Source organism: Muntiacus reevesi, chromosome 5 (assembly GCF_963930625.1).
Source record: "Muntiacus reevesi chromosome 5, mMunRee1.1, whole genome shotgun sequence".
Taxonomy (NCBI): domain Eukaryota; kingdom Metazoa; phylum Chordata; class Mammalia; order Artiodactyla; family Cervidae; genus Muntiacus; species Muntiacus reevesi.
Genome location: NC_089253.1, coordinates 103,755,330 through 103,782,622, shown reverse-complemented (window position 1 = coordinate 103,782,622; position 27,293 = coordinate 103,755,330). Strand labels below are relative to the sequence as shown.

Here is a 27,293-nt window from a genome sequence, read left to right as displayed (position 1 = left end):
GTTCAGTCGCTCAGTCGTATCTGACTCTTTCCGACCCCATGAACTGCAGCACACCAGGCCTCCCTGTCCATCGCCAACTCCTGGAGTCCAACCAAACCCATGTCCATCAAGTCAATGATGCCATCCAACCATCTCATCCTCTGTCGTCCCCTTCTCCTCCTTCCCAGCATCAGGGTCTTTTCAAATGAGTCAGCTCTTTGCATTAGGTGGCCAAATTATTGGAGTTTCAGCTTCAACATCAGTCCTTCCAATGAACACCCAGGACTGATCTCCTTTAGGATGGACTGGTTGGATCTTCTTGCAGTCCAAGGGACTCTCAAGAGTCTTCTCCAACACCACAGTCCAAAAGCATCAATTCTTCGGCGCTCAGCTTTCTTCACAGTCCAACTCTCACATCCATACATGACCACTGGAAAAACCATAGCCTTGACTAGATGGAGCTTTGTTGCAAAGTAATGTCTTTGCTTTCTAATATGCTGTCTAGGTTGGTCATAACTTTCCTTCCAGGGAGTAAGTGTCTTTTTATTTCATGGCTGCAATCACCATCTGCAGTGATTTTGGAGCCCAGAAAAATAAAGTCAGCCACTGTTTCCCGTTTCCCCGTCTATTTGCCATGAAGTGATGGGATCGGATGCCATGATCTTAGTTTTCTAAATGTTGAGCTTTAAGCCAGCTTTTTCACTCTCCTCTTTCACTTTCATCAAGAGGCTCTTTAGTTCCTCTTCACTTTCTGCCATATGGGTGGTGTCATCTGCATATCTGAGGTTATTGATATTTCTCCCAGCAATCTTGATTCCAGCTTGTGCTTCCTCCAGCCCAGCGTTTCTCATGATGTACTCTGCATATAAGTTAAATAAACAGGGTGACAATATACAGCCTTGACATACTCCTTTTCCTAATTGCAACCAGTCTATTGTTCCATGTCCAGTTCTAACTGTTGCTTCCTGACCTGCATACAGGTTTCTCAAGAGGCAGGTCAGGTGGTCTGGTATTCCCATCTCTTTCAGAATTTTCCACAGTTTATTGTTAATCAAATGTTAGTCAAATTGTTAATCAAATATGAATTGTTAATTCAAATGTTAATCCCATTCAAATATCCTCACCAAAATACACAGAATAATGTGTGACCAAATATCTAGGCACCCTGTGGCCCGGTCAAGTTGGCTCATAAAATTAACCATCATGATGTGTGTATTTGTCTTCACTGCCGCTTATTGGGGTCAAAGTTGTATTTCTGAATTCCAAAATTTGGAGGGAAAGTCACAACATGTGTTTATTACTGTGATTTTCAAAATCATTTTATATACTTCTAAAATTTCTTGAGCAGAAAGCCTCTTCAAGTTTTAGAACCAACATTCCAAACAAGATGTGAGTAATAACAGCCTACTTTTATTCAGGACTTACTATATTCAAGGTTATTATAAGTTTTTTACAGATATTAGATTGCTTAATCCTGTTCAGTTGGTGAGGCGGGTACTACTATTTGCTGAGGCAGCCCGAGTGTGGGTTGGAAAAGAATTTCCAGACATAACATATTACAGAAAGGAGTGAGTTTGTTAAGAACAAAAAGCAGAGATAAAGTGGGCATTATGAGCACAGCGGGCCAACCTCCTGACAGACCAGGAAGAGTTGACAGTTTTCATGGGTTAGTAACCAATTTTTATAGCTTCAAGACAAAGAAAATTCTTCCTGGAAGGTTGGTGTTAGGTGATTGGTCGGGGTGCTATAGGGTGTTTACTGGAGTGGGCATCTTTGCCTAATTGGAAGTCAGGAAGATTGTTAATGATGATCAGGGAGGGTTTTGGCAAGATTACAAAGAGGCTCAGTCAGCTTCAGAGGTGACCTTGGTTCTGGACTCTGCTTCTGTGGCCTTGCACCTGTGGCTTTGGGGGCAGGACTCAATATTATTATCCCATGTTATAAGTAAGAAAACTGAGCCACAGAGAGGCAGGATCTGTGTCAGTTTTTCACCATTCTATCTTTAAATGAGATAACATGTTAAACATACACAAGCATACGTGTCAGTTCAGTTCAGTCACTCAGTCGTGTCCGACTCTTTGTGACCTCATGGACTGCAGCACGCCAGACCTCCCTGCCTGTCACCAACTCCCGGAGATTACTCAAACTCATGCATGCAAAACTCAAGCACACGTATGCAAAAGAGCAAATACTGCAAAAATAAAGTTGATTAAAAATGAAAAATCGAAGATTGTTAAGCATCTGAAATGTACACACAGTTTGGTCAGCAGTGTAAGGTTAAGTATACTCAACTCAGGATCCTCACTCTGCATCTGAAGAAACCGAGGCTCTAAGGTCGTCTCACTTGCTTGAGGTCATAATAGCAGAAGGGGGTTGAACTTGTAACTTCCATCTAGGGCTTCTCCTCTTAGATCTCATTGCTTGGTGTCCAAGGGTGAGTCAAGAAGGGATTGTTCTAGACAGGAGCACAAGCTGTTTCTGCCTAATTACTGGAAGGAGGGCCAAGTACTGGGCACAGGAGCCGGTGGGTGGATGGATGTGGTGGGGCCAGCTTTTAATCTGACTGCCTCTGTTTTCTCAATTATGTAGGAAGCAGACCATTAGCTGAGGGCGAGGATGGGGGAGGAGGTGTTGGAGGTGTTGGAGGAGAAAGAAGAAGGTATGAGATAATGATCTTGAGAGTGGGAGGGACAACAGACAAGGAAGATGTAGTTTGATCGTAGGCAGTATGCAGAGCCCACTTGAGGTCAGTGGTGTAGGATTTAAAGGGAGACCAATCAGCGTGGTTGCCAGAAACATTCATTTGTGCAAACACAGAAATGGAAGCTACGGGGTCATTGAGTTTAACCAGTGTTGTGTTTCAGACAAGTATGATGAAGCAATGGAGGGCAAGAGAGTTGAGGTTCCCTGAAAGGGTGATTACAATAATGGATCAAAGAATTTAATTTGAGTAAAGAGGAAAGAGGGTACGTGAGGTGGGAGAGGGTCAATAAAATGGTGGTTAGATGGATGAATTTTAAGGCTCAGATGGATAGAAAATATTCTGTGGATATAGGAGGAATGAACTGGGATGGCAGGAGAGGTTGCAGATATTGGCAATCTAGGCTATGATCATGGGAGTGAGAGTGGGGGACAGCATCATTTGTGGAGAAAAGTCAAGGCAATGAATGGTTTAAGAGTTGAAAAAAGATCATTTTAATGACTACTGAAATCACCAAAAATTATGAAGGGAGCCAGCCTCTAAATTGTGGCGAGAAGGTGGGGGTGGGGTGGTGTTGGCATGACTGGGGCAAGAGGAGCAAGTGGATAGGATCATCTGATGGCAGAAGTCAATGACCTTAACCAAGGACGTGAGGTTAATGAGTCGCAGTGGCAGGTTGTAACCCTCCTCAATCTGGCTCCATGATCACATTCCAGCTGCTTTGCTAGTTACTGACAAGTATGTTGTTTTTCTGCATTAAAAAAAAAAAAAAAAACCTCTAAATTCATTTACCTATTAATAGGTAGTAAATAATGAATATAATCACACCAATATTTCATTTTCCTTTACATGAGATTTACATACTTAAAGATAACACAGTTTGAAAAGACAGCCTATCATCACACTTTATTTTTATAAAATGTAATGTTAGATTGAATTTTCTATTTACCAAATGGGAATATTAAGTATAATGAACAATAATATTTGCTGAGTTTGTTCTGTGTGGCCAGCACTGTGTGAAGTCTATATACACTCACTTAACAACTCTAGGTGCTATTTTATCCTCATTTTATAGCTTTAGAAACCAAGGCTGAAAAAATTAAGACTTATCTGACAATGGACTGCCTCACACAGGATCTGTCCAACCTGAAACCTCATTGTCAGTGTGGTCTGGTTCATTACCAAGTACCTGCTATGTGATGGTTCTACGGTGGATAGTGAGGATGTGGCAAGGATGGTGATAGAGTCTTTTATATCTGATGAGGGGACCATATCAACTAAATATATAACATATTGATTATAGTTATAGGTTCTATAAAGGAAAGTGTAGGGTGCTTTAAATAACAAGGGAGCATAACCTAGTCTTGGAGGGGAAGGTCTATTTTGGGAAGTGATTTTTACACTAGAATTAAAGAATAGTGTAAGTTATCCAAACAAATGAGAGAGGAAACAATTCCAGGTAAAGAAACAACGTCTGCAAAGGCCTCCAGGCCCTCGAGTGTCCTGTAGGAATACTAGACATCATTATTCCTATCATTTAGCTCCTGATAAAGCTATAGCTTTACCAGATATCTGAGAAATCAGCCATTCCAGCCCTTATTCCTCCCAGAACTGGTGCTGATGTGAAGATAGTGGCACGTAATAATCTCATTTTATCATCATGGTATATTGAGGTGTGGAATGTTTCACCCAACTGCATAGCTAGAAAACTCATTTTTACCAATTTTCTGTTCACCTTTTCTCCTGGATATCTCTCAAACTACCTTTTCCCAGAAACTTAAAAAAAAAATAAGCCTCTGTTCTCTTTGTTTCATTGCTCCTTCCTTGCAAATGCATTTACCTAGCTAAGAACAGGAACATTTTTCTCAAAAGTCCTCACATTGCATGTGGATATGACAACCTATACCAGAACCCCAAAGTGTTGTGATTGGCTGGAGGGAAACCTTGAAACCATGCTTCCACCGGAAATCTAGCCTAGTGTGGGCCAGAAGCAAGCTTAAAAGGATGTACTTTCATTTAACTATGGACACATTATATTCATTTGTAAAATGATCTCTTTAAGGATAGATAGAAGAGTATGTGAATTCAGAAGACTCTCCTTGTTTTTAAAAGTCCATCATGAATTTCCTTTTTCCTCATTGTCTCCAGGTGAAATATTCTTTCCCTACACTGAACTGTGTCTGCACATACACACATACATCTATACATACATGTATTCTGTCCCACATTCTCTATCCCCTCACCTGTTTTATGTCTGTTTACTGTTTTATGTCTGTTTATTATCATCTATCTATCATCTGTATCTCTCCCCCTCATTCATTCCCAGGTGATAAGTCTTAAGTCCTCCACAAGGAAACCCATCACCAGACAATACTCACCAGAAACTTTCAAGTTCCCTTCCCAGGTGCCACTGTTAGGTGGAAAGCTGAGTGGTGGTTTAATCTCTAAGTCGTGTCTGACTCTTGCGACCCCATGGATTATAGCCTGCCAGGATCCTATGTCCATAGGATTTTCTAGGCAAGAATACTAGAGTGGGTTGCCATTTCCTTCTCCAGGGAACCTTCATGACTCAGGGATCGAACCTGGGTCTCCTGCACTGCAGGCAGATTCTTTACTGACCGAGCTACCTGAGAAGCCCGGAAAGCTGGGACTAGCATTTAATCAAAAAGCAAATTTTAAAATACTCTTATCCAGAGCAGAGGTGGTCCCTTTCTGCCCTAGGAGAACAGATGTGAAGGGATCATCCCATCGGTCTCGCCGTGCTGGATTCCACTCACACAGTTGGGTCTAGGCTACATGGGGGAAAGAATGCCCAAGCAACCAGTCTAGTCAAGGCCATGACCAACTTCTGGGCTAACGAGAAGGAAAAAAGCTAAAGGAAAAAACCCTGCAATAGCTGATGTGTCTTGGGAAAGAGGAGCAAGAATTGAGGAGAGAAACTGAAAGCTTAGAAATTTCCAGTGCTTAATGAAGCCTCTGCATAGACGCTAATGTTTGGTATTATGTGAGACAGGGCAGAGAAGAAAAGGCAAAGACGCGGTTGTGAATAGCTCTCAGCCTGTCCAGTTAGCACGTGTGGCCCAGTGGCTGATGTCTTCCTGTGACACTGGGGCTCCTCTGTGGTGCAGATTATGTTTCTGCTGGAGGTAGTGAACCCCAGATGGCCCCTGTGCTGGCCTGAGAGGCCCCTGAATCTAGGCCACCTGTTGCTGCCCACCCAGGAGGACTGTCTTCAGGGTCTTGATTTGTCAGACCGGCGATATTGACAGACAAACAGACAAGCTCTATTCTGACTTCCAATTCTGCTAATTTTCCTAAGCCAAGATGTGACTGGGTTGCCCAGTGCAAGACAGAGAATATTGCAGGCCACATTACCTAAGCTGGAGTCAAAGGCTCAGGTTTTCTTCCAACTACGGTGTTCTGTCTCCTGCCCCGCATCTGGTCTGATGCTATCCTTGGGCTCCAAGTTGGGTACTCTTTTCCCAAAACTTAATGTCGGCATAGTCTTTTCTGTAATGCCACCCATTCCTCGTGGGAGGCTGAGTTCTTGCCACCACGAGCAGATGGAACCTGAGGTGGAAATGATGATTTTGTTTGACACTTCCCATCCTCCCAGCTCTAGCCCTGGAAATCGAATGAGGGTTGAAGCTGTTTAGATGCCTATGCTTCCCTGGCCCCAGAGACTGGTCTGGGTTCCTCATTTGATCTGAGATGGATCAAGCAGTTCTTCCATGGATTATTGTTTCCGTGGATGGGCAGTGTCTCTCTGTGGCCTGAGCTTGTAAAGACGAGTTGGAGCTATGAGAGGCCAAGTCTCCACCATGTGCCTGAGCCATTTTGAAAAAAACGGTCCGATAGAGTGAGAAAGAGAGAAAAGGGACAATTTTAGGGCCTCTAGACCTGTTGCCAGGCATCCCCATGGCAGCATCCATCTGAGCTTAGAGATGGGTATGTATCTTGGGCTCACATGCAGAAAGCTTAATGCAAAGGCCTCTTCCTCTTTCAGATGGTCTCAGGTAACTCAGCTCTGTTTTCAGCACTTTTAGGTCTAGCTCTTCATCACCTAGGGATTCCCAGGTGGCTCAGTGGTAAAGAATCTGCCTGCCAATGCAGGAGAGTCAGGAGACTTGGGTTCGATTCCTGGGTCAAGAAGGCCCCCTGGAGGAGGAAATGGCAACCCAGTCCAGTGTTCTTGCTGGAAGAATCCCATGGACAGAGGAGCCTGGCAATCTGTGGGGTTGCAAAGAGTCGGACATGACTGAGCGACTGAGCACACGTACTTCATCACTTCACCCTGCCTTTTCCTAGGTGGCCCCTCCACTCACATACATCAGGCTCCCCTCTGCCACCCCGCCACGCACTGCCGACACCCAGCCCGCCCCCCCAACACGGCGCCCAGGGTGAGTGATCTGCCGCTGCCAGGACCACTTAGCTTATCTGCTCCAGTCCCATTCCTCCTCCTTTTTACTCATTCGCTGCTATTTGTCTGGGCGGGTGTGTGTTTCTTCAGAAAAACTATCGATTCCTTTGAGAGCAAGAATCTCTTTATGCCAACTCCCGTTGCCTAGTATCACAGTTCACACACAATAGGCCCTCCATAAATATTTGCTAAATAAATCAAATAAGAATCCCCATCTCCCTGACAGATCATCCCTGACTCATGGGAAGGAAATAAGTCAATTCTCTTTTCCTTCCTCGCTGAAGCAATTTGCAGACTCTCTGACTTCTCTTCCCCTCTCACAGCGCCCTTCTCCTCTCTGCATTTCAGGCCAGTGCTGTAGAGTCCCCGTGAAGTGGGGCCCGGGTGGGAGGTGGGATCGGGGTTTGTCTCCCATACTCATCATTGGCTCCTCTCCAGACAACACAAATACATTTACAAGCTGAGTTGAAGCCTGGTGTGGTACTGTGTTTGCCTCTGAAGGGAAGACACTGCTTCCTCATTAAAAATTTGGGAATCTCCTTTTTGTAGTATTTGTATTGGATTCAGGTAACTAGTATGTTTCACTTCTGTAACAGATGCTTGTATGGCCACTCACTGAATGCCGGATGCTGTTCGGAACACTTTAATCATAGTAACTAGTTCCACCTCATGACAGCCTTGCCAGGTTGATAAAATTATTACCCTCAGCCTCATTTCACAGATGAGGAAATGGGGACAGAGAATGATTAAGGTCACATAGCAATTGATCGCTAAGCTGGAATTGCAATAGGCAGGCCAGAACCCACGTCCTACCCACTGTGTCCTGCTGCCCGTCCTTGTGGCCAGGGTGGGGTCCAGATGGTGCATCTGAGTTGCCTTTCTTGACACTCAGGACTCTTGAGAGCAGGAAGTCTCTTTGCCCTGACTACCTGACAGCATGTCAGCGTGTGCTTAATCAATGTTTCTGGGCTCACTGATTCTTTACCTGTAGCTTGAATACAGGTTTATTTATATTATTCTATGTAGTTAATTGTCCACACTGTAATCAATGCTAGTCTAAAATTTGGCTCCTCATAATATATTTTCAAACAACAGAGGAATCATGCCAAGAATTAACTCTAATTACACACTATACCCATTTTGAGTACTGGAGATGACTTGAAGGCAAAACATGTGTTGTTTAAAATTATTCAACTGATAGTAAATAAAATATGATTTTGTCCAAAGGAGAGATAAAGTTGCAGGTCCCTTTTCTCTTTTTATTGCCCTCTCTAGGTATCTAGGATCAGACGGGACATTTTTTTCCTCCTAATTTTTAGTCTTTTTCTTGAATTAGTACATATTTTTTAGCTGCTCTTAAGCCACACTTACTTTTCAGCAAAAAAGAATCAGATTCAAACCCCACTCTGTGGGTTTACCTCCAATGAACAAAACAAACATGAAAAACACACGTGGGCTATTTATTTGATGCAGGGGTTGTTAATAGTATGGTGTTTGGATACCTTTTGGAGCCAATTCTAATTGCCTCAGGGTATTTCTAAGTTGAATTCCAGGAATAAAGCATTTATAAATAGTGAGCATAAAAAAGGAATACACTCATCCCAGCCACTCCTTTATAGAGACCCAGTGGCCTCACTTTGTAATTACCAACTCCTTCAAGTAGTTAATTGGTTAGCTGGTTGTTTTAGGTTGGTGTCTCAACCCTATCAGACCCAACACCCTATTTTATGACAAATTTAACTCTTTTTTTTAAAATAATCTTTAAATGAAATCATATATAGTAAAATCTAAATAAATAAAAATTTAAAATAATATGAAGTGGTAAGAGTAATTAAAAGAGAAGTGATAAATAATATATAGTAATGTAGCTATTTTAATGTATAAGTTCTCTGCAGCATTACAGTAGGAGAAATAAAGTTGACAGACATTTGCACCTAATGTAGATTCTCCACAGTATAAAATGTGAAGTAATATGTAATACACAATATATATAAGAGCAATTGGATTGATATAGACATGCTGAATTGGTGATTCAAAGACCATGAGCAGCACTGCAAACAATGATGTGATTTTCCAAAATTATGAACAAATCTTGGTAAAATTTCTAAGTAATCTTGCATAATCTTCTCTTAATTTCCATGGTAGTTATACACCTAGACAATTCATCTTATATTAAAACAGTACAAGCTGCTTTGTGCTTGTGGGTAAATGGAGTTAGCATCTAGGCTGAGATAATAATAAGCAGGTTTTTACCTATGTAAATGTGCAGCAAGACATTCAAAAGTTTGCAGGGCCTGGGGGAATTTTTTGTCACGCAGGGCTGTCCTGAACACTGCATTATTCTAGCCTTCTAAATGCCTTCTAAAGAATTCGCCTGCAATGCAGGAGACCCTGGGTCGATTCCTGGGTCAGGAGATCCGCTGAGTCAGGAAGATCTTGGGTCAGGAAGATCCACTGGAGAAGGGATAGGCTACCCACTCCGGTATTCTGGCCTAGAGAATTCCATGGACTGTGTAGTCCACGGGGTTGCAAAGAGTTGGACCCTACTGAGTGACTTTCACACACTAAATGCCAGTAATATCCTGCAGTCATTGTGTCATTCAAGGGGAACTGCCCTAAATTTTCCCTAAGTGCCCTCTATTGTTGACACCATTGACAACAACTGGGTTAATTCCTAGTGTTGGATTTAGTCCCAAATAATTATGTCGATTTATTCTTCTGACTTTCTGTAGTCCTTGAAAGCCAAAGGCATGTTGGCAGTAAAATCCTCAGTAGTTAGGTTATTGGGTTGGTATGATTGGTTATACATGGACTCTATATATTCTGTGAGAGCAAGGGCCCAGTTCACACTGTGCATACCATACCTAGTATCCACACAAGTTTAGGCTTTATAAGTCTTGATTGAAGGAGTAAATAATTTGGGAGTTGGACATCTGGGTTAGCAAAGAGATGTATGCTATTGAAAAGAAATAGTTTTGGTAGTTTCAAGTATATGTGACCTCCAAATGCTAGGATGTGTGTGCATGCTTAGTTGCTTAGTGCTTGAACCCTTATCTCTTAGTCTCCTGCATTTGGCAAGCGAGTTCTTTACTACACGCTCCACCTGGGAAGCCTGCTCACTAGAGAGACTGGTGAAAAGAAAGTGTTAGTCACTCAGTCGTGTCTGACTCTTTGCCACCCCATGAACTATAGCCCACCAGGCTCCTCTGTCCATGGGATTTCCCAGGCAAGAATACTGGGTTGCCGTTTCCTTCTCCAGGGGATTGTCCCAACCCAGGGATTGAGTCTCCCATATTGCAGGCAGATTCTTTACCATCTGAGCCATCAGGGAAGGTAGTTAAGTCTTATTCAAAAATACCATAGTTGTTTCTGGTTGAATGAGTGACGTTGTAATGATTGAAACCATCTGGAACCTGTCAAAAACCCAGAACCTTCATGTCATTTTGAGGGAAAGGGAGCATGATGAGAACCCCATGTGAGCTGTGGCTTTGGCCTAAAAGGTTTGCTTCATCTTCACGATGTCTATGAAGCCACTATTAACAATCCTATTTTTACAAGTGATAAAATTAGTCTCAACAAGGCAAATAATCACCCAAAGACAAACAGCTGACTCAACAGCAGAACAGAGTTTGAACACCAGAACTGTCTGATTCCGGAGGCTTAGTCGTTCCAAGAAATCATACTCCTCCTCTTTCTTCAGTGAGACAAAGCTAAGGATCTGTTAAATCTATATCTGAAGGGCCATAAATTCTGGCTATGACATTATTATAATTTTTCTCTCTATGGAGTTCCAATTGTCATGTCTATTAAATTCCACTTTCCTGGTGGGATAGTGATCTTTGCACTGATACTGTTCTTAATTGAGTTCCAGCATTCTGGGTCTTGTGAACTCACATTAGTAGGATTCTTGAGAACCCAGACTAGGTCCCCTCTGTCTTTGGGTCTCCAGAACCTTGGCGTGGTACTAGGCACAGAGTGGACATTCAGGGAATGTTTGTTGATTGACTTTAATTGCGTGCTGTTTCTCCTTTCAGGCCTTGGCCTTACACAATATTTCAGCGAGGCTTTGACCTGGTTTTGGGAGAACAGCCTTCTGATAAAATATTCAGGTAAGTGGTTGTCTAAGGTTGTGCTTATGTAGGGATATGCAAGCCCCACGTCCCACTTCCCACTGAACTTTCTTTCCTAGTGGTAATTTATAAAATGGGAAACACATGTAGTCATTCTACCCTCCCAGTAAGAGGAACGCTTGCCCCACTTCATCCAGTGACAGCGTGGAGTGTGTGGAGGATAAATGGATTCTATTGAGGTCCTGGCTTCTTTCCTTGCCTGCTCTGTAACCCCTACTCTTGGAACCCCCAGGTTCCACACTTGTTAAACAGAACTGCGTTGCATGCCAGGCTCTATTGTTGTGAAGAACACATGAGATAATGCGGGGAAAGCCCCCAGCAAGGAAACTGGCAAAGAACAAGCAGTTAATGTTAGTTTTTGCCTCTCCATTTTGCACCTAATTTGCACCTTCCACATAAAGCCTTAAGTTGTTCAGAACGAACCCCTCCCACCTCTACCTCTGTCCTTTCTCAGCCATACTTCATTATTATTTTCTTTAATCTACCACCTTCCTCATCGAATTGGATGTTTCCAGTCTCTCCCAAATTTCTACTTACATACCTGGGAATGGTACATATTAGACAAGTCAGCAGGCAGAGGAAGAAGTTGGGTGCCAGCCATGAACTATGGGATTTTCATAAAGTCTAATTCACACCAGACCTTAGCTGGAACACAAGTCTATCTCCAGGCTAAGGCTGTATCTTCCATTTATTCTGTCAGTCTATTTTTCACTTAATGTGCATCTGCTGAGTACCCAGTAAGTGCCAGAGATTGTGCTTGTGCTGCCGTGTGGACATGAGTGCACTTCCCTTCATGAACAAGTCCTCTGGGAGAGGCATAAATAGTCCTGCCCAAGTGTCTGATGTCAGAGGAGGCATTAAACTACTGCATGGCATGTTAGAGGAATGATGAGCAAAGAGAAAACTTGCTTCCTGTTCACTGCACTCAGAGAGGGTGTGTACAGAGCCTTGCCTATTCCCTGCTGCCTTCCCAAAGCCCTGCCCCAGCCCCCACTATCAGTCAGTCCCGGCCTTGATGCTAATCTTTCTCCTGTTTTTGCCTTCTTGAGCTGGCTCCTCTGCCTCAGCTTCTCCTGCTCCTTCTCTCTGCCTGAGATAGATTGGGCTCGGCCTCCGCTGCACTCTCCTAAAGCGCCTTTCTAACTGGGAGTGCAGATTCACAGAACCGCTTTCTCGCAGAGCCTTCCCTGCCCTTTTCTCTTCTGACTGTCTCTCCTGGGACAGGCTGGGTCATATTAATGGCCTTGGCCGAAGGCGGCTTTTGAGGATTTGTGCTGCAAGAGATGTCAGCAGTATTCCTTAGACTGTGACTCGAGCATTTAAACTTTCCAACAATGATTTATTATTGGGCAGACTTTTCTTTCCTCCCTTTTTCCTACTGCTTGTTTGTTGGGACCTTCAAAGGGTGATAAAGATAAAGCAGATGGGGAGTCTGGTGGGGTTTGATTAACATGGATGAGTTCCCGCTCCCCTAAAAGTCAGAAAAACTAGGGCCTCCATGAAATTGCTGTTAGAGGAACCTGCACAAAAATCGTGTTTCTATCCCCACAAGCACCATCTGTTCAAGTTTGTTAGGTACCAACTGGATGTGATACCTACTTAGGACAGAGGGAATCAGTTGTGTGGTTTGACCCATGCGGTCAACTGTCTCAGAAGTCGGTGGGTTAGTCCATAAGCGATTAATCATTTTGATCCTTAACATCATAGTAACTAGGCTCTCAGGTGAAAACATTGGGTCATGATCTCCTTATTTCAGATACTTAGAATTTTAATCAGAACCTTCTGTGATCTGAGTAAACCAATTATCAGTGGCCACTCTGGAAAATTCTGTGATCTGGTCAGTGACTACAATTTCTTAAAGGAGCTAAATGACTATTTACTTGGTACTCTGTTCACTTATGATATAGAGTCTTGACATATAGATTGTATATATGATATAGAGTCTCAGTGGGACCAGGGCATGGGTGTTTTGTAAAACCACCATGGTAATTCCAATCTGTACCTGGGATTAAGAAACACTGACCTGAAGCTTCTCCAATCCATTGCATCAATCCACAAAGACTTTCCACCTCCTAATTTGTATATATACTGACTTTAATATGTATTTGTCGATTATTTATTTCATGTTTATTTTTAATTTGTGTATTTGCTTCTCCAATGAAATGGTTGTCCTCCTGAAGGCAGGGAAGTACCCATTATGGTTTTAAATATTTAATATCTTGCACACTGTTTTGAACAAGCATGTGTGCACTCAGTCACTCAGTTGTGTCTGATTCTCTGCGACCCCATGGACTGTAGCCCGCCAGGCTGCTCGGTCCATGGAATTTTCCAGGCAAGAATACTGGGGTGGGTTGCCATTTCCTTCTCCAGAGGATGTTCCCAAGTCAGGAATAGAAACCACGTTTCTTGCATCTCCTGTATCGGCAGGTGGATTCTTTACCTCTGAGCCACCTGGGAAGCCCTTTGAACATACAGGTGGTGGTTGAGTCACTAAGGCATGTCTGACTCTTGCGACCCCATGGACTGCAGCCTACCAGGCTCCTCTGTTCATGGGATTCTCCAGTCAAAATTACTGGAGTGGGTTGCCATTTTCTTCTCCAGGGAGTCTTCCTGACCTAGGAGTCGAACCGAGGTCTTCTGCAATGCAGGCAGATTCTTTACCAACTGAGCTACAAGGGAAGTCCTTTGAACAAGTAGGTTTTCAGTAAATATCTGTAGATGATCATTTTAAGTATTTCCTAATCAGATTGAGAAAAGACCTTAAAACCTAACCTTGGTAATTTGTAATCCCAAAGAATGCCTTGGGAGGGGTCCAAGCTAGACTCAACGGGTCCAGGGGAACCCTGAACCTCCAGGATGAGTCTCCTCAGCCAACTTTCCTGGTGCTGAAGATGGTCTTTCTATGGTAGCTAGGATCACTCCATTCCACTAGACCCTCGGGTGGCAGGGGTGAGTACAGACCAAATTTCTCTCTCAAAGATCTTCCTCCCAAGTGTGTACTTGTATCCCTTGGAGTAAGACCTTCTTCTGGAAGGGCCTGCTCTAGGAAAGGGTGGAGATGCCAGGCTAAGAGCGACTTTTCAGTTTTCCCACATTATGTTTCATGCCAAGCCACAGTGAGAGCACAGACTCATTCCGTCCAGTGCTTTCTGGCAAACATTTGCTTCTGGATAGAAATTTCAAGCACCAGTTCAACAGGGCCACCACGTGCAGGGCTCAGTCCACAGCTGAGCCATCAACTGTGTTGGTCACCACCAGCTGTCACGCGAGAAGGCCCAACCTGGGAAAGCATTCCAGATGTTCACCCAACTTCCGTTTGGTAGCTTTTTGAAGTCCTTCCTGCCAAATCCACATGGATGAGGGACAGATGAGATTTCAGAATGCAGCTTTTCTCTGACAGTTTGTTCTATATTTGGATTTTGGAGTCACTCAGTAGATTTTGCAGATGAAAGAAAACTTCAGAATTTCATAGGCATGAGCCAACAGGGGTTGGAAAGCGGCTGTGAGCAACACTTGAGAATCAGGCTATCACCCATCTTTCCCACTTAAGGAGAGGTGACCTTGGGAGGCCGCTAAACTTTTTTAAAAGTATTAGTCGATGCCTTGGTAGAATGGGAGCAAATGACTAATCTCAGAGGGCAGCAGTGAGGATAAATGACAGTCCTACGGAGCACCTGCTTTAGAAAGTTCTCAATAAAGGTTAGTCTCTACCCACACCTGACTTTGCTTCACCTACAGGACTTCTTCACCTTGACCCCACCAGAGAGTGGAGGTTTTCTTATTAACTTGGTAGAGTGTCATGTTTCAGAAGCTGCTGTGCATTGAGGAAGATCTTTATCCTATCAAATCCAGATCCATCTCAACCATTAAATGTATTCGAACCCAGCAATTAACCCATATCCTATTTTAAATGAACAAGAATTTCCACCGCCACCTCTATCTTTAAATTGGGAAATTGGGATTATATCCGCTAGCAGCCTGTTCAAACTAAAGAACATAACTAAATCTCCTGTTGATCAGTCAGTAAATGTTTATGGAGTGACCTTCCTGGGTCAGAAATTATGTTTGGCAGTGGGGAATACAAAGATGACAAAGAACTGTCCTCTGCCATCCAAGAGAGAATGTTTGTATGAATGGTGATGGACATGTGAAAAGGTGGGTATAGATCAGAGTCTCGGGGTAACAAGGGGCCATGTGCAGAAGAGAGTCCCTTACTCAGCCTAAGAGTGTGAAGGCCCTGGAGAGCTTTCAGGAAGAGGTGGGGCCTTAACTGAATCTTAAAATGAGTCTGGCAAAGGAGAGGAAAGAAAATTCAGAAAGAAGGAGTATTAAGAGCAAAGGCAAAGAGATGAGAAAATCAGGACAACTTTAGGAGCCATAGTCGGATTGCACTGTAGGAACAGAAAGTTTGCAGCGATTTTGGTGTGAAAGAAGCCACTGGAGACTGGCATCTTTGGAGTTGTAGACGGAGTTCTGTGGGTCTAAAGTAAAGGGTTAGTCGCTGAGCCATGTCAGGCTCTTTATGACCCCACCAGGCTCCTTTGTGCATGGAATACTCCAGGCAAGAACACTGGAGTGGGTTGCCATGCCCTCCTCCAGGGGATCTTCCAACCCAGGGACTGAACCCAGGTCTCCTGCACATGCACACGCCCACCACATGCCCACCCCAAGCATGTGTGTGTGTGTATAGGAGCTCTGTGTGTGTGTGTGTGTGTGTGTGTGTGTGTGTGTGTGTGTGTGTGTGTGAAGGAGCTGGCATGCCTTCAGTTTCACCAGGCACAATTTCACAGAGAAGTGGGGTGGTGGGTCTCCTCTTCTGTCCCCCTAGTAATGCGCTTCCCTCATCTGGTGCAGAGAGCTCCCTGCACAGACTTTACCCACCTATTGCCTCTGGTTCCCATGGGTAAGGAGAATTGAGCGCTTCCTTCAGAGCAAAAAGCATATCTGCTATTTCAATGCTGCCCAATGCAGAGGTGTGACCCCACAGGTCAGAGAAGTAGGGTACTGAGAGTCAGGTTGGGAACCAGGGAGAAACCTCCCCAGTCCTGCCCCAAACCTACTTGCTCAGTGGTTTTGCAACCCCACCCCCCCACCCTGGGCCCCTGCTTTCTCTTCTTTCAGCTCCTCAACTACCCAGATCTGTCTTTCAGGGAGTGGATGAAAAAGCATGGGGCTTAGTTACTAAGTAACTCATGAGCCTTGGTCGGTGGGGATTCTCGGTGGCCCACGTCCTGGACAGGGCTACACATCTCATAAAAGATCTCATGTCATCAGTCTGCTTTCCTAGCATTTCAGGCAACCTGGAGCGGCAGGGGGTGGGGGGCGGGGGCGGTGGTGGAGAGAGGAGCGTGTGGGTTAGGGGAGAGAAAGGAGTGGGACCTCCAGTGGTGCTCAGCGACCAGCATGCTAATGGAGCCAGTGCTGGTTCTGTTTAATTGTACGCATCCTTCCATTGTTCCACCCTCCGCATTAAGTGGGAAGGGGATGCCAGACTGCCATAGCCTCGTGATATCCCACCCACACTGGCTTTTATCCCAGGGACTATTTTTGACTGTGAACACAGAGCATTTGAATGCCTTTGAAATCAAATGAATGAATAAATAAACAAATACTCTCTCATGGATTCCTTAAGCTCTCCCGTGAAATGCTGATTGATTCCTTTATTCCTTTTAGCCCTTGTTATAGGGAAAAAAAAAAATCTTCCTTGCCTCCAGAGCGTTAGCGCCATTAGCTAGGGGTGTGGGTAGAGAGAGAGCAGAGAATACATCTAGGCTTGCCTTGTTCATCTTCTTCTCTCCCCCGGGAGGCTCCTGGCTTCAATCGTTTCCGCTCCCATCTCACAGAAGCCAGAAAAAGGGAGTTTTCTTCTTTCCTTTCCTTGGTAGGGTTCCTCCAGGCACAGAGAGAAAGCGTCGATACCGGTGTGGGTGTGCAATTCGAGGGATGGGAATGGTGGGAGGCCGGTATGTCTTTTCAATTAAAATGCTTCCAGTTATATCTGACTTAAGATCAGGGAAGCCCAGCTTCAAACCTGAAGGAAACTGGAACTCGATGTCTTATGGTTTGAAGAAGAGACACTTTTAACATCTGGCGAGTGGATGGCACGTTGAGTTCTCCAGTGGTCTGGATGTGTGAGCAGGGGTCGGCCTCTCTGCCTCCATCAGACTCAATGATCTCATCCATAAAATGGCAATACGCTCTCCTTTTTGGAGAGGACTACAAGGGTTGGGAAGGAAGCAGCTGGCGTTAGGGTGCCAGGTCCTTCAGTGGCGTTTATCCCCCAGCCCTAACCAGGTGGTGTTGGGTGTCCCTGCAGATTCACCTACACGCTTGGGGAGGGCATGTGGCTGCCGCTCAGCAAAAGTTTTGTGATTCCACCAGCTGAACTGGCCATCAACCCCTCAGCAAAGTGTAAGACAGACATGACAGTGATGGAAGATGCGGTGGAGGTCCGGTGAGTCCAGCCTCGGGGTCCTGAGGCGCCCACTGGGTTTGGGAGACGGAGTGAGAAGCTACCTGAAGGTCCCGAGTGCTGGGGAAGGAATCGAGCTGGAAGGAGAAGTTGGCAGGCTGCCTTCTGGTTCCCCAGATGCAGTGCCAAGATCTACTCTATCTGGGTCAATACTGCACACCCCGGGGCTCATGCACCGAGAGAGGACATAAAATGAGAGTTTGTAAGCACTTTCCACAGCCCTTCAGGACTGACAGGCAATAAAATGTTAATTTCTTTGCTGAGTTTAGACCTCCTTCTTTGACCAGGTGTTACTGCCTTGGCTTATTTCCCAGAGATGGAGAACGTCCATAATTTGTTAGTTCAAGACTCCGAGTCTGGTTGATCTTGAATATTTGTGAGAGAGAGTGAGACATGATCTGGTCGGTCAGACAAGAACGTGGGATGTGAAGCTACCTGTTGCTCCTGGCTTCCCCTGACCTCCTCCCACCTCCTGCCGCTTCTTCCCACAGAGAGGAGCTGATGACCTCGTCCTCCTTCGACAGCCTGGAGGTCCTCTTAGACTCCTTTGGACCAGTCCGTGATTGCAGCAAGGACAACGGCGGCTGCAGTAAGAACTTCCGTTGCATCTCAGATCGCAAGCTGGATTCCACCGGCTGTGTGGTACGTCTGCTCTGTAACGCTTGTAATTTCAGAAAGCGGGGCCACAGGATAAGACACAATGAAGATAGAGGTGGAAACAGTGTGAGTAAAGCAGAGGGTCAAGAGTGCTTCCTCCCTAGCTTTAACTACAGTCTGTCTATGTTACGAATTTTCTTTTGACAGAGCTAAGGAGCTAATTACCAACCATTGAATCTAGAGATGTTTATGCAGCACCTACTGTGTGTACTGTAACTATCCAAAGAAAATGTCATGAACTGTGTAGCATGGTTCTTTCTTTATAGTCTTGCACTCTAGTTGGTAAAACATACCCTCAAACAATTTGAGAACCAATTAACTGCTCAGTAGTAAAATATTGACTCCAATAGGAAATAGACTGTATTTACTACAATAGGAAATTCTAGAAGAAGCTGAAGCCCACCTTTGTTTAGAGTCAAATTGCATTGACTTTAACAGGAAATTTTAGAAGACATCTACCTAAGTCCAAAATGATAAAAGAAGTGAGTTAGGACAGGAATGGCAGAGAAACAATAAAAATACATCCCCTTTGAAACTATGGCAGTGAACTCTTGCATCACTAAAGGTGGTTTCCTACTTTATGGGTTCTAGTCCATGGGGTCTCACAGAGTCAGACACGGCTGAGCGACTTTCACTTTCACTTCGTGGACTTTAGCGAAGTGTAAACTATGTGATGCTATGACGTACAAAGACTGCTTGGGCTGGAGTGGACTAAGCTCTCCCGTGCCATGGATGTGCATCCTGGTGGACCTGCGTAGGTGAATGCAGACAGGAGCAGGTGGGCAAGCCTTTGACTGCTGGTGCCATTATTTTGGTCTTTTCCATGCCCATCAACACTACTATCAGTTTTCAGCCTTCCCTTCTCTTAAGGATGGGCTGATGCAGTCCTCAGAGAGGAAAGGGAATGGGGCAGAGAAGAGAGACAGGAATGCTGTACACGAAGTTGGCATGAAGGAGAGCAAGAGGTGATTCATTGAGACACGCTGTTATGCAGTGTTTCCAGGCAGAGCTGGGAGCTTCCAGCTCCAGGGAGGATAGAAGCTTCATCTTGCTTCCCAGTCTGACAGCTGTGCTCATGTAAAGGGACCCAGAGCAGGGGCAAGCTGGGAGGATGCTGGGCCAGTCCCATCCTTCACACTCCCCACTTCCTTGTCTCTGAGCACCTGCTCTGTTCAGGGAGCTGTTCTCCATCAAAGATGGACATGTGCTTGGTCCAGAGTGGGAATCTGTCAGCCCTGAGATCACCGCCCCCCCACCCCAGACTTCATAGTTTGGGCGGCAGTTGACAGGAGCCCGATTCTCCTGAGGAGGACAGAAAATGAAGAAAAGAAAAAGGAAAGAGAGAGACCTGAGGGGCAGGGAGGTGGAGGACCTGGCCAGTCCGTCAAAAAGAAGAGAAGGCAGAGAAGACTACCAGGAAACAAAGAAAAGTGCTCTTTAGGTCATGTCTCCCAGAGGCAGTCAGGAGTGAGTAGATGTTCCGGGTGTTCCCCTAGCTTCCTATTCCACCTTCAGTTGTCTTAAGCAATGAGCTTCCCAACTGGCTCCCTCAGGAGACAGTTTCACTGTCTGATGGAGTTCCCAGCTGGGACAGCTGTTGTTGTTTTCTGTTGTTGTTGTTTTCTTTTTTAGCTATTCAATCTGCACTTCCTCATCCAGATTTTAACCTTTCCTTCCTCGGTGCTCTCTTGGGTGGGTCGTTCTAAGTGCTGAAACCCTGCATGTGCACCTATGTACACATGTGAGTCTGAGCGTGCCCACACATACACACACGTGCACATGGACCTATTTGTCCATGTGCATCTCTTCCTGCTCCTCTGCCCCTTCTCGGAGCCCCCCGGGGTTTGCCTGTCGGCTGCCTTCTGTTGGTGATCCTAGGCCCTTCCACTTGGCACACTGCCGTACTGATGTATTTTTGTACCTTTGACTCTGTGATCTGTGAGACAGAGCTCACGGGAATAGTTCCGATGAATATGCATTTGCTGTAGGGCCGCTGCGTTTGCGAATCGGAGCCACTGAGCAGTCACCCAATTACACCCGAGCTTGGCATTAGCATAAGACTTTGAAGTCAGTGGTCCACGTGGCTCTTGGAGGGAGGAGGGGGCCAGGCCCATTCAAGTGACTGTTTCTCATTGGCCGTGAAGCCCAGGATCCCTGAGGCAGGAAGGCTGGAACTTGAAAGCTGACCACATCATAATCTCGTGACCCTACTGAGAACACTGGACACTGAGCCTGATCTGACTCCACCGAGCAGCAGCACCCTCCTAAAGCCTCGTTGTCTTAGCACAGCGGCCCTATGTCATCAGGAGGTGGGCCGGGGACAAGGGCATCAGCTGTGGCACCTGCAGTCTGGGGGGATCTGCTGCCTTCCTCCTCTCCGTCCACAGCAACCCTGGTATTCAGTTCTCTGGGCGCTGAGCTGAAAGGCTTCCCCAGAAAGGCTCATGCTTATGAAAGGAGCGGAGGCACTCACAGCCCGCTGGCCCTGACGGGATCTGGAAAGGGGACAGATGTGGGGAGAGACCATGTTCAACCACAAATTTTCCTGACTGAATTCAAGCCAGACAGGTGGGCTTGGTCCACATTCGCTGCTCAACCTTCCTTCTTTCTGGGAAGGCAGGGCACGCCTCTCTGCTATGCATGGACTCCCACAGGGTTAATTGCTACCCAGTTAATTGCCCTGTTGTTTATATAGTCTCTGGGGACAGGAAACAAATGCCCGTGAAAGGCACAGCCCTGTACCAACCTCAGTCCGCTCTGTTCAAAAACAAACCACACTCCATGGGCAGGCCTGCTGGGAATGGTTCCCAGAGCAGAGGTCCACCCTCCACCACCGCGGACAGTGGGTCTCACTGCTTCCCCTTGTCCTTCCTGCGCCATGGTGGGTGGGAGCAGTGGTTACCACCTGCCTAGCACAGGGTGCGGTGCCTGTTTGGTGGAGCCCCAGGGCGTCCTGCAGAGGCCCTCTGTTAGTGGCCTTTGGCTGCTATGACAGGTTACCCCAGGTTTAATGGTCTAAAACAGCAGCCGTTTTCTTATCTCAGTAGGTGAGAATCCAGTTCTGTGACACTCGGCTAACACCGGGGTGTGAGCAGGGCTGCGTTCCTTTCTTGAGGCTCCATTCCTGGTCTTGTCCCGCTTCCAGAGGTTGCCAGCATTTGGGGACTCATGGTCCCCTTCCACCATCTTTAAATCAGCTTTATTGCATTTTCCAGACTGTTCTTCTGTAGCACATCTTCTCTTCTGCCCTCCCTCTTCCCCTTTAAGGACTCCTGTGATTTCCTTGGGCTGGCTTGGATAATCCAGGGTCATCTCCTCATCTCAGGAGCCTTAAAAAGCCCCTTTTGTCACAGGTCCCAGGGATTATGTCACAGACATCCTTGGAGACAGCAGTGGAGACTGGGGCAGCCTTGGTGGGTAGAACACCAGTCTCCTCTCTCCCAGCTCCAACCAGAGCATCTTCCTTCTTATCAAGCCTACCTGTTGAGGTTTAATGTAAGACTTTATTTGAAAGTTTGAAAATGATTTCCAACACTCTAAAACTATAAAAACACACTATAAAGTGGAAAGTCTGTGCTCTAAGGCTTCTTCATTATCTTCACACTCATCCTGACAGTGCCTCCCCCCCGCCCCCACAAATGCCTTCTGCTTCGGGAGGTGTCTGCACATGCGGAGATGAGCAGACTGTGGCCTTGGAAGGAAGAGGTCGGCTGTCCTGCTTCTCGTGTATTGAGCACATGACCTTCCTTGCCGGAGCATTGTACTCTAATGAGCTTTGAATTACCCAGCGACCCTGCCGCCCTTCTGTCCACTTGCTGTCCGCAGTGGTTTCCCATGAAATGTGTCATTTCACATCTACTGGAGCGCAGCTATGCAGAGACCATCACAGATGACCATCTCTCTGTAGGACAGTAAGCAGAAGGGTCTGCCTCAGAGGCTTCCAGAGAAGTAAGGGCAGGATGTTGAAATATAAATTTAATTCCATCATCAAACTTTTCCCTCTCGGGAGAAGTCCTGCATGGCTTGGTCTTACATGTCCCCATCAAATAGTGAGGGAAATCATTATTTATGAGAGGAATAAGACTGCTGTGTTGTTAAAAAAAAAAAAAAAAAAAGAGCCCATTTTGAGTAGGAATTCTGGTGTGTATCTTATGAATCATCCAGGTAAGACAAGGCAGGCTCAGCTGCAGAAAGTGGTTCCTCTTCTCTCAGGGACCCTGAAGACACCTCGTGTCCATCAGTCATATTCATCTGCCAACAAGGCCTCCACCTCATAGTCTGGAACTGAGGTGTGTGTGTCTCAGGCTGAGTGAGATTTGACTAGACTCCCAAGTAATTAATCAACCAAAAAGCATTGGTAGAAACAGAGGGGAAAGACAGAGAAGAAAAGGAGTTGAATGGGGAAAATCATTTTAATCTCATTAGCACATTGTGCTTTAGACCAGTAATAAGTCAAGAAGCCATGAGCTTCTTGTGAAAGACGATTAACCTTGTATATTTTAGGGGTCACTGAAATATGAGCTCATTTATTAGACCCTCTTGATGGGGGAGGGTTGTTGCCATATTAAATGGAGTTTTCTTCCTGGGACTGCTAAATGTAACCTATGCACAAAGATGGCTTAAGATCTGACCTTGGGGCTCAATCCTGATCAAAAAGTTCTCTTTTTTTTTAATTAAAGAAAGCTTTTGTTTTTATTTTGACTATGAGGATCTTTGTTGTGGTGCGCAGGCTTCTCTAGCTGCAGCACAGGGGCTTTCTAATTGTGATGCACTGCATGTGGGATCTTAATTTCCTGGCCAGGGATCGAACCTGCATCCCCTGCATTGGAAGCGTGGATTCGCAACCACCAAACTACCAAGGAAGTCTCCAGGCAGTTATCTTTTAAGGAAGAAGTGGAAGGATTGTTCACAAGCCAGGAGAAGAGAGCAGCCAGTCCTTGAAGAGGGAAAATACAAACTCCTCCTGGAGGCAGGATTTCTCTCCTGACAACTTGTCTCTGGCTTCAAAGACTTCTAGGAAAAGGCCATGATTTAGAGCCTATAGTTGCATTGTATTTACATACAGATTTTTTTTTTCATTTTTAAAAAATTTACTTATTTTAATTGGAGGCTAATTACTTTACAAAATACATACAAATTTTGAGAATCTCAAAATGTGATGACAACAGCACAAAAAATATTCAGGCAAAAACAGAAGCAAATTTATACCATGGGAAACTTGATTGATTAGACTCCTTGGGGACGGGAGTTCTGGTTCAACAAGGGTTAAGAAGAAAACTCTATTTATGGTTTCAGCTTTTTTTTTTTTTCTGGAAATCTTTCAAAAATGTTTTACTTTGAACTGCAACCCAAGTAAGTTACAGTGCAGTAAAGATAATTGCATCTTTTTTAGTGATTGAGGATCTTGTCTTGCCTTCATGGTCATTGCTTTGAATGCTTTGCAGTGTTTTGTCCTATAAATATATGCACCCATAATACGGTGTGTATGTGTGTGTGTGTGTGTGTGTGTGTGTGTGTGTGTGTGTGTGAAGAGAAGAGGAGAGAGAGAGAATATCAGACTGAATCTACAAATGCATAATTGATTCCAGAATGTACTCTAGGAGTTGCTTAAGACAATCAGATAAACAGCACATCTGCAGGATTTCTTTATTTTGTTGACACATTGACTTATTTTTCAGTGATCCCAACATCCAGGTTTTTTGACACTTGAGAAGCAGCATGGCCAAGTGGAAGAGACACAACTGAACTTTGGGGTCAGATAGAACTAGGTCCAAATTCTGATTCTGCCATTTTCCACCCCTGTGACTTTAAAGAAGTTACCACTTAATCCTTCAGAGTCTAAGTTTGTTCTTTTATGAAATGAGGGGGGAAAAGTCTAATTGTGTAGTTGCGATTGAAGATAATTTATGTAGATTGTTCTGCGCATAGAATTACTTAATTTCCAATAGCTGTTATTATTATTTTTAGCTTTGCTTAGGAAAAAAGAATATCCAGCTTGGACAAGGCAACTACCTCTCTCTTCTTTCCAAATCTCCTGAGAAAGTGTAAACATCAGGTGGTCCAGTTTGGCACAGCGATGGTTATCTGACACCAGGGGCTGGCAAGATGCCCATGTGCCAGGTTTGGGGCATTCGGGAACAAAGCCTACTCGGGTTTCTTTGGTGACATCTTTGTCGAACATCACACTTGATGGGGCATTCTGAAACAAAGTGGGTGGTTGAGAAGATGGGGAGTCCTGGCTGATGACCAAGACAGCTAGCTGGTACCAGGGTTGAAACACGTGAGGTGGGAATAACAGGAGCACCGGCCTTGTCTCTCTGATGGCTTTTCTCAAGCCTCATAGAAGGAAAAGAAAGAACTCGTGGCAACCGGTGCAGCCCATTTAATTCCAATCAAACGTCTATGTTTCAGTACCCACATCCATGCCTGGGCAGCCTCACAGCGGTGAAGCCAGCTCCCTTCTGGTGCCACATCTGGCCTAACAGCTGGGTGGCCAAGAAAGTGGATGAGTTGGGGGGGGCTAACAGAATGTGGGGTGCAATCCTCAGCTGCCTCGTTTGCTTGTTTACCATCATCTGAAACATCTGGGTTTGCACGGCACGAAGAAGCCCTTGGAAGCATCTTTAAATGCTGTCACCTTCCAGCACTCCAGCTGGCTTCGTGGGGAGAGAGGGGCTGGACCAGGCTGGGAGCCTGGCAGGCCTCTGGGGGGGGGGGGAGGCATTTGTTTGGGAAATTGCAGAATTAGTGTCAGCAAACAGAGCGCATCCTGCTGTGATCTTCAATTGGGAAGCATGGAGGGCGGGGAGGTGGGTTTACAGGGACACACCTGCGACAGCTCCAGGCTACTAGACCGGAATGCTTGGCAACCAGGAGCAGGAGCTAGCCAGGCAGCAGGGCAGGAGGGGCGGTGTTTAACAGGGTTCCACTGAGTTTTTAAATGCATTTTTTGGTTTGGTTCCAGTTTTGGAGGACTGTGTTAGCTAGCTGATAGTAGGTTAGATCTAGACAGACCTGCCCAGCTCTGCCCCATACAGACTGCTGGACCCTGGGCAAGTTATCTGTCTCCTTCCAAACTGTTGGAAAGAATCAGTTGTAATGCAGATGTACAGCCTCTATTGCATAGACAGAGGAAGCGGGTTGGCAAAAAAAAAAATACCCATTGGCTTTTAGATGGAATCCAGTGATGTGAGATGTTTATGCATTAATTGGCAATGCTAATAGTTTCCAAGTCTGTTAAATGAGAATAATATGGGCTTCCCAGGTGGTACTAGTGGTGAAAAACCCACCTGCCAGTGCAGGTAAACATGAGACACAGGTTCGATCCCTGGGTCGGGAAGATCCCCTGGAGGAGGGCATGGTGACCCACTCCAGTATTCTTGCCTGGAGAATCCCATGGACAGAGGAGCCTGGCAGGCTACAGTCCAGGGTGTCGCAAAGAGTCAGACACAACTCAAGTGACTTAGCACGCACGCACATGCATGTAACGAAGCACCAGCTACTAGTAAAAGTGTTCAGTTTGCGGTGACTGTTGCGTGAGAGTCTGATGGTGCTGTGAGGTGGTGACGGTGCAACCAAGTCATGAACTCCATAGCCAGCCAGCCAGGGTTTCAGGTGTGGTCCTCCTGTGATCAGCCATGTGACACTAACCTTCTGTGCCCCAGTGCCTATGATCAGCCTGCTTACCTTGTGGGATGCTGTGAGGGTTATGTAAGTAAGGTGTAGGAATGTTGGCCACTGCCTGGCTTATCATGGGTGCCTTGTGAGCCTTCCTACTGCTCACCACGCCTCTTTGTCCTCCCTGGGACCTGACCGATTATCTCTTCCTGGATCGCCCCCTTTGCTGTCATTCTTGAGAATTTTATGGAGGACGTGGTAGCATAGAAAAAGCTAAACGTTTTACCCTGAGTGTCCAGGGAACTGGGATAAAGCCCAAACCCAAGTGTGGCCCCTGTGGGTCCTCGAGCTCATGCCCTTGACTGTGTGTCTTCCCCAGAGCATCGTTGAGGCAGGAACATCACAAGTGCAGCTGCTGTCTCTAGGAGAGCCATCAAACTTCCCTTCAAAGTCACAGAGAAGGTCCATTTCCTTCTTCGAGCTCACAGCCCTGACTCAGTCCGCTTTCTCCAACACTGCCATCCATTACCAACATTGACAAAGTGCTTTGAAACGTAAAAAATAAAGTCCTATTAATCCAAAGTCCAAACAGCAGCACTCCCTGCCCCTTGCCCAAAGGAATCCCTTCGAATGCATTTTAGTTCTGGCCCATCGCTTCCACTCTCCTGCCAGCCTAAGGCCCAGCTGGGAGGCCGGGGCACCTCGGCACTGTCTTGCCAGCATGCTCCCTTCCTGCTTGGAGGGATCAGCTTTAATGCAGATGGGTGTGATCTGTGCCCAGAGAGAAGAAGCGAGAGGTCAGAATAGGTCCCTTGCTTTTACAGGGAGTCCAGCATAGTGGGAAATTCACGCACTGCTTACCAGTGTGGACAGTTTCAAGTCTGAGCGCTAAACGTAGGCATCAGGGGCTACACTCTGGTCCCCAGAGGACCCCGCCCGGGCTCACCCGCCTGTATGGGTGCTCTCTGATTGTCCCAGTGCCCCTCCGGACTCAGCCCCATGAAGGACAGCTCCGGCTGCTACGACCGCCACATCGGGGTGGACTGCTCTGATGGCTTCAACGGGGGCTGTGAGCAGCTGTGTCTGCAGCAGATGGCGCCCTTCCCGGACGACCCCACCGTGTACAACATCCTCATGTTCTGTGGGTGAGTCGAGCCGTCCTCGGGGCCAACCCACCGGCCGGGATGTGGGACTTCAGAAAAGTAAATCACAGAGAACTGATTGACCTAGGCCAGCCCTTAGGATCCGAGGAAACCGCCTTCAGGACTGGAAGAGGAGCATTTTTAAAGTCAGGGTTGGGAGGACCCTCAGGGAAAG

General features: G+C 45.9%; 1 protein-coding gene across 1 annotated transcript in view; it reads left to right on the top strand.

Moving 5' to 3' along the window:
• ASTN1 (astrotactin 1) overlaps positions 1-27,293 on the top strand; it is a 186,860-nt gene that overhangs the window by 63,378 nt on the left and 96,189 nt on the right. Inside the window, exons 6-9 of the mRNA XM_065937170.1 lie at positions 11,135-11,209; positions 17,547-17,684; positions 18,194-18,344; positions 26,955-27,121. Of these exons, the coding sequence (XP_065793242.1) occupies positions 11,135-11,209; positions 17,547-17,684; positions 18,194-18,344; positions 26,955-27,121 (531 nt within the window). The remainder of the gene's footprint in view (positions 1-11,134; positions 11,210-17,546; positions 17,685-18,193; positions 18,345-26,954; positions 27,122-27,293) is intronic.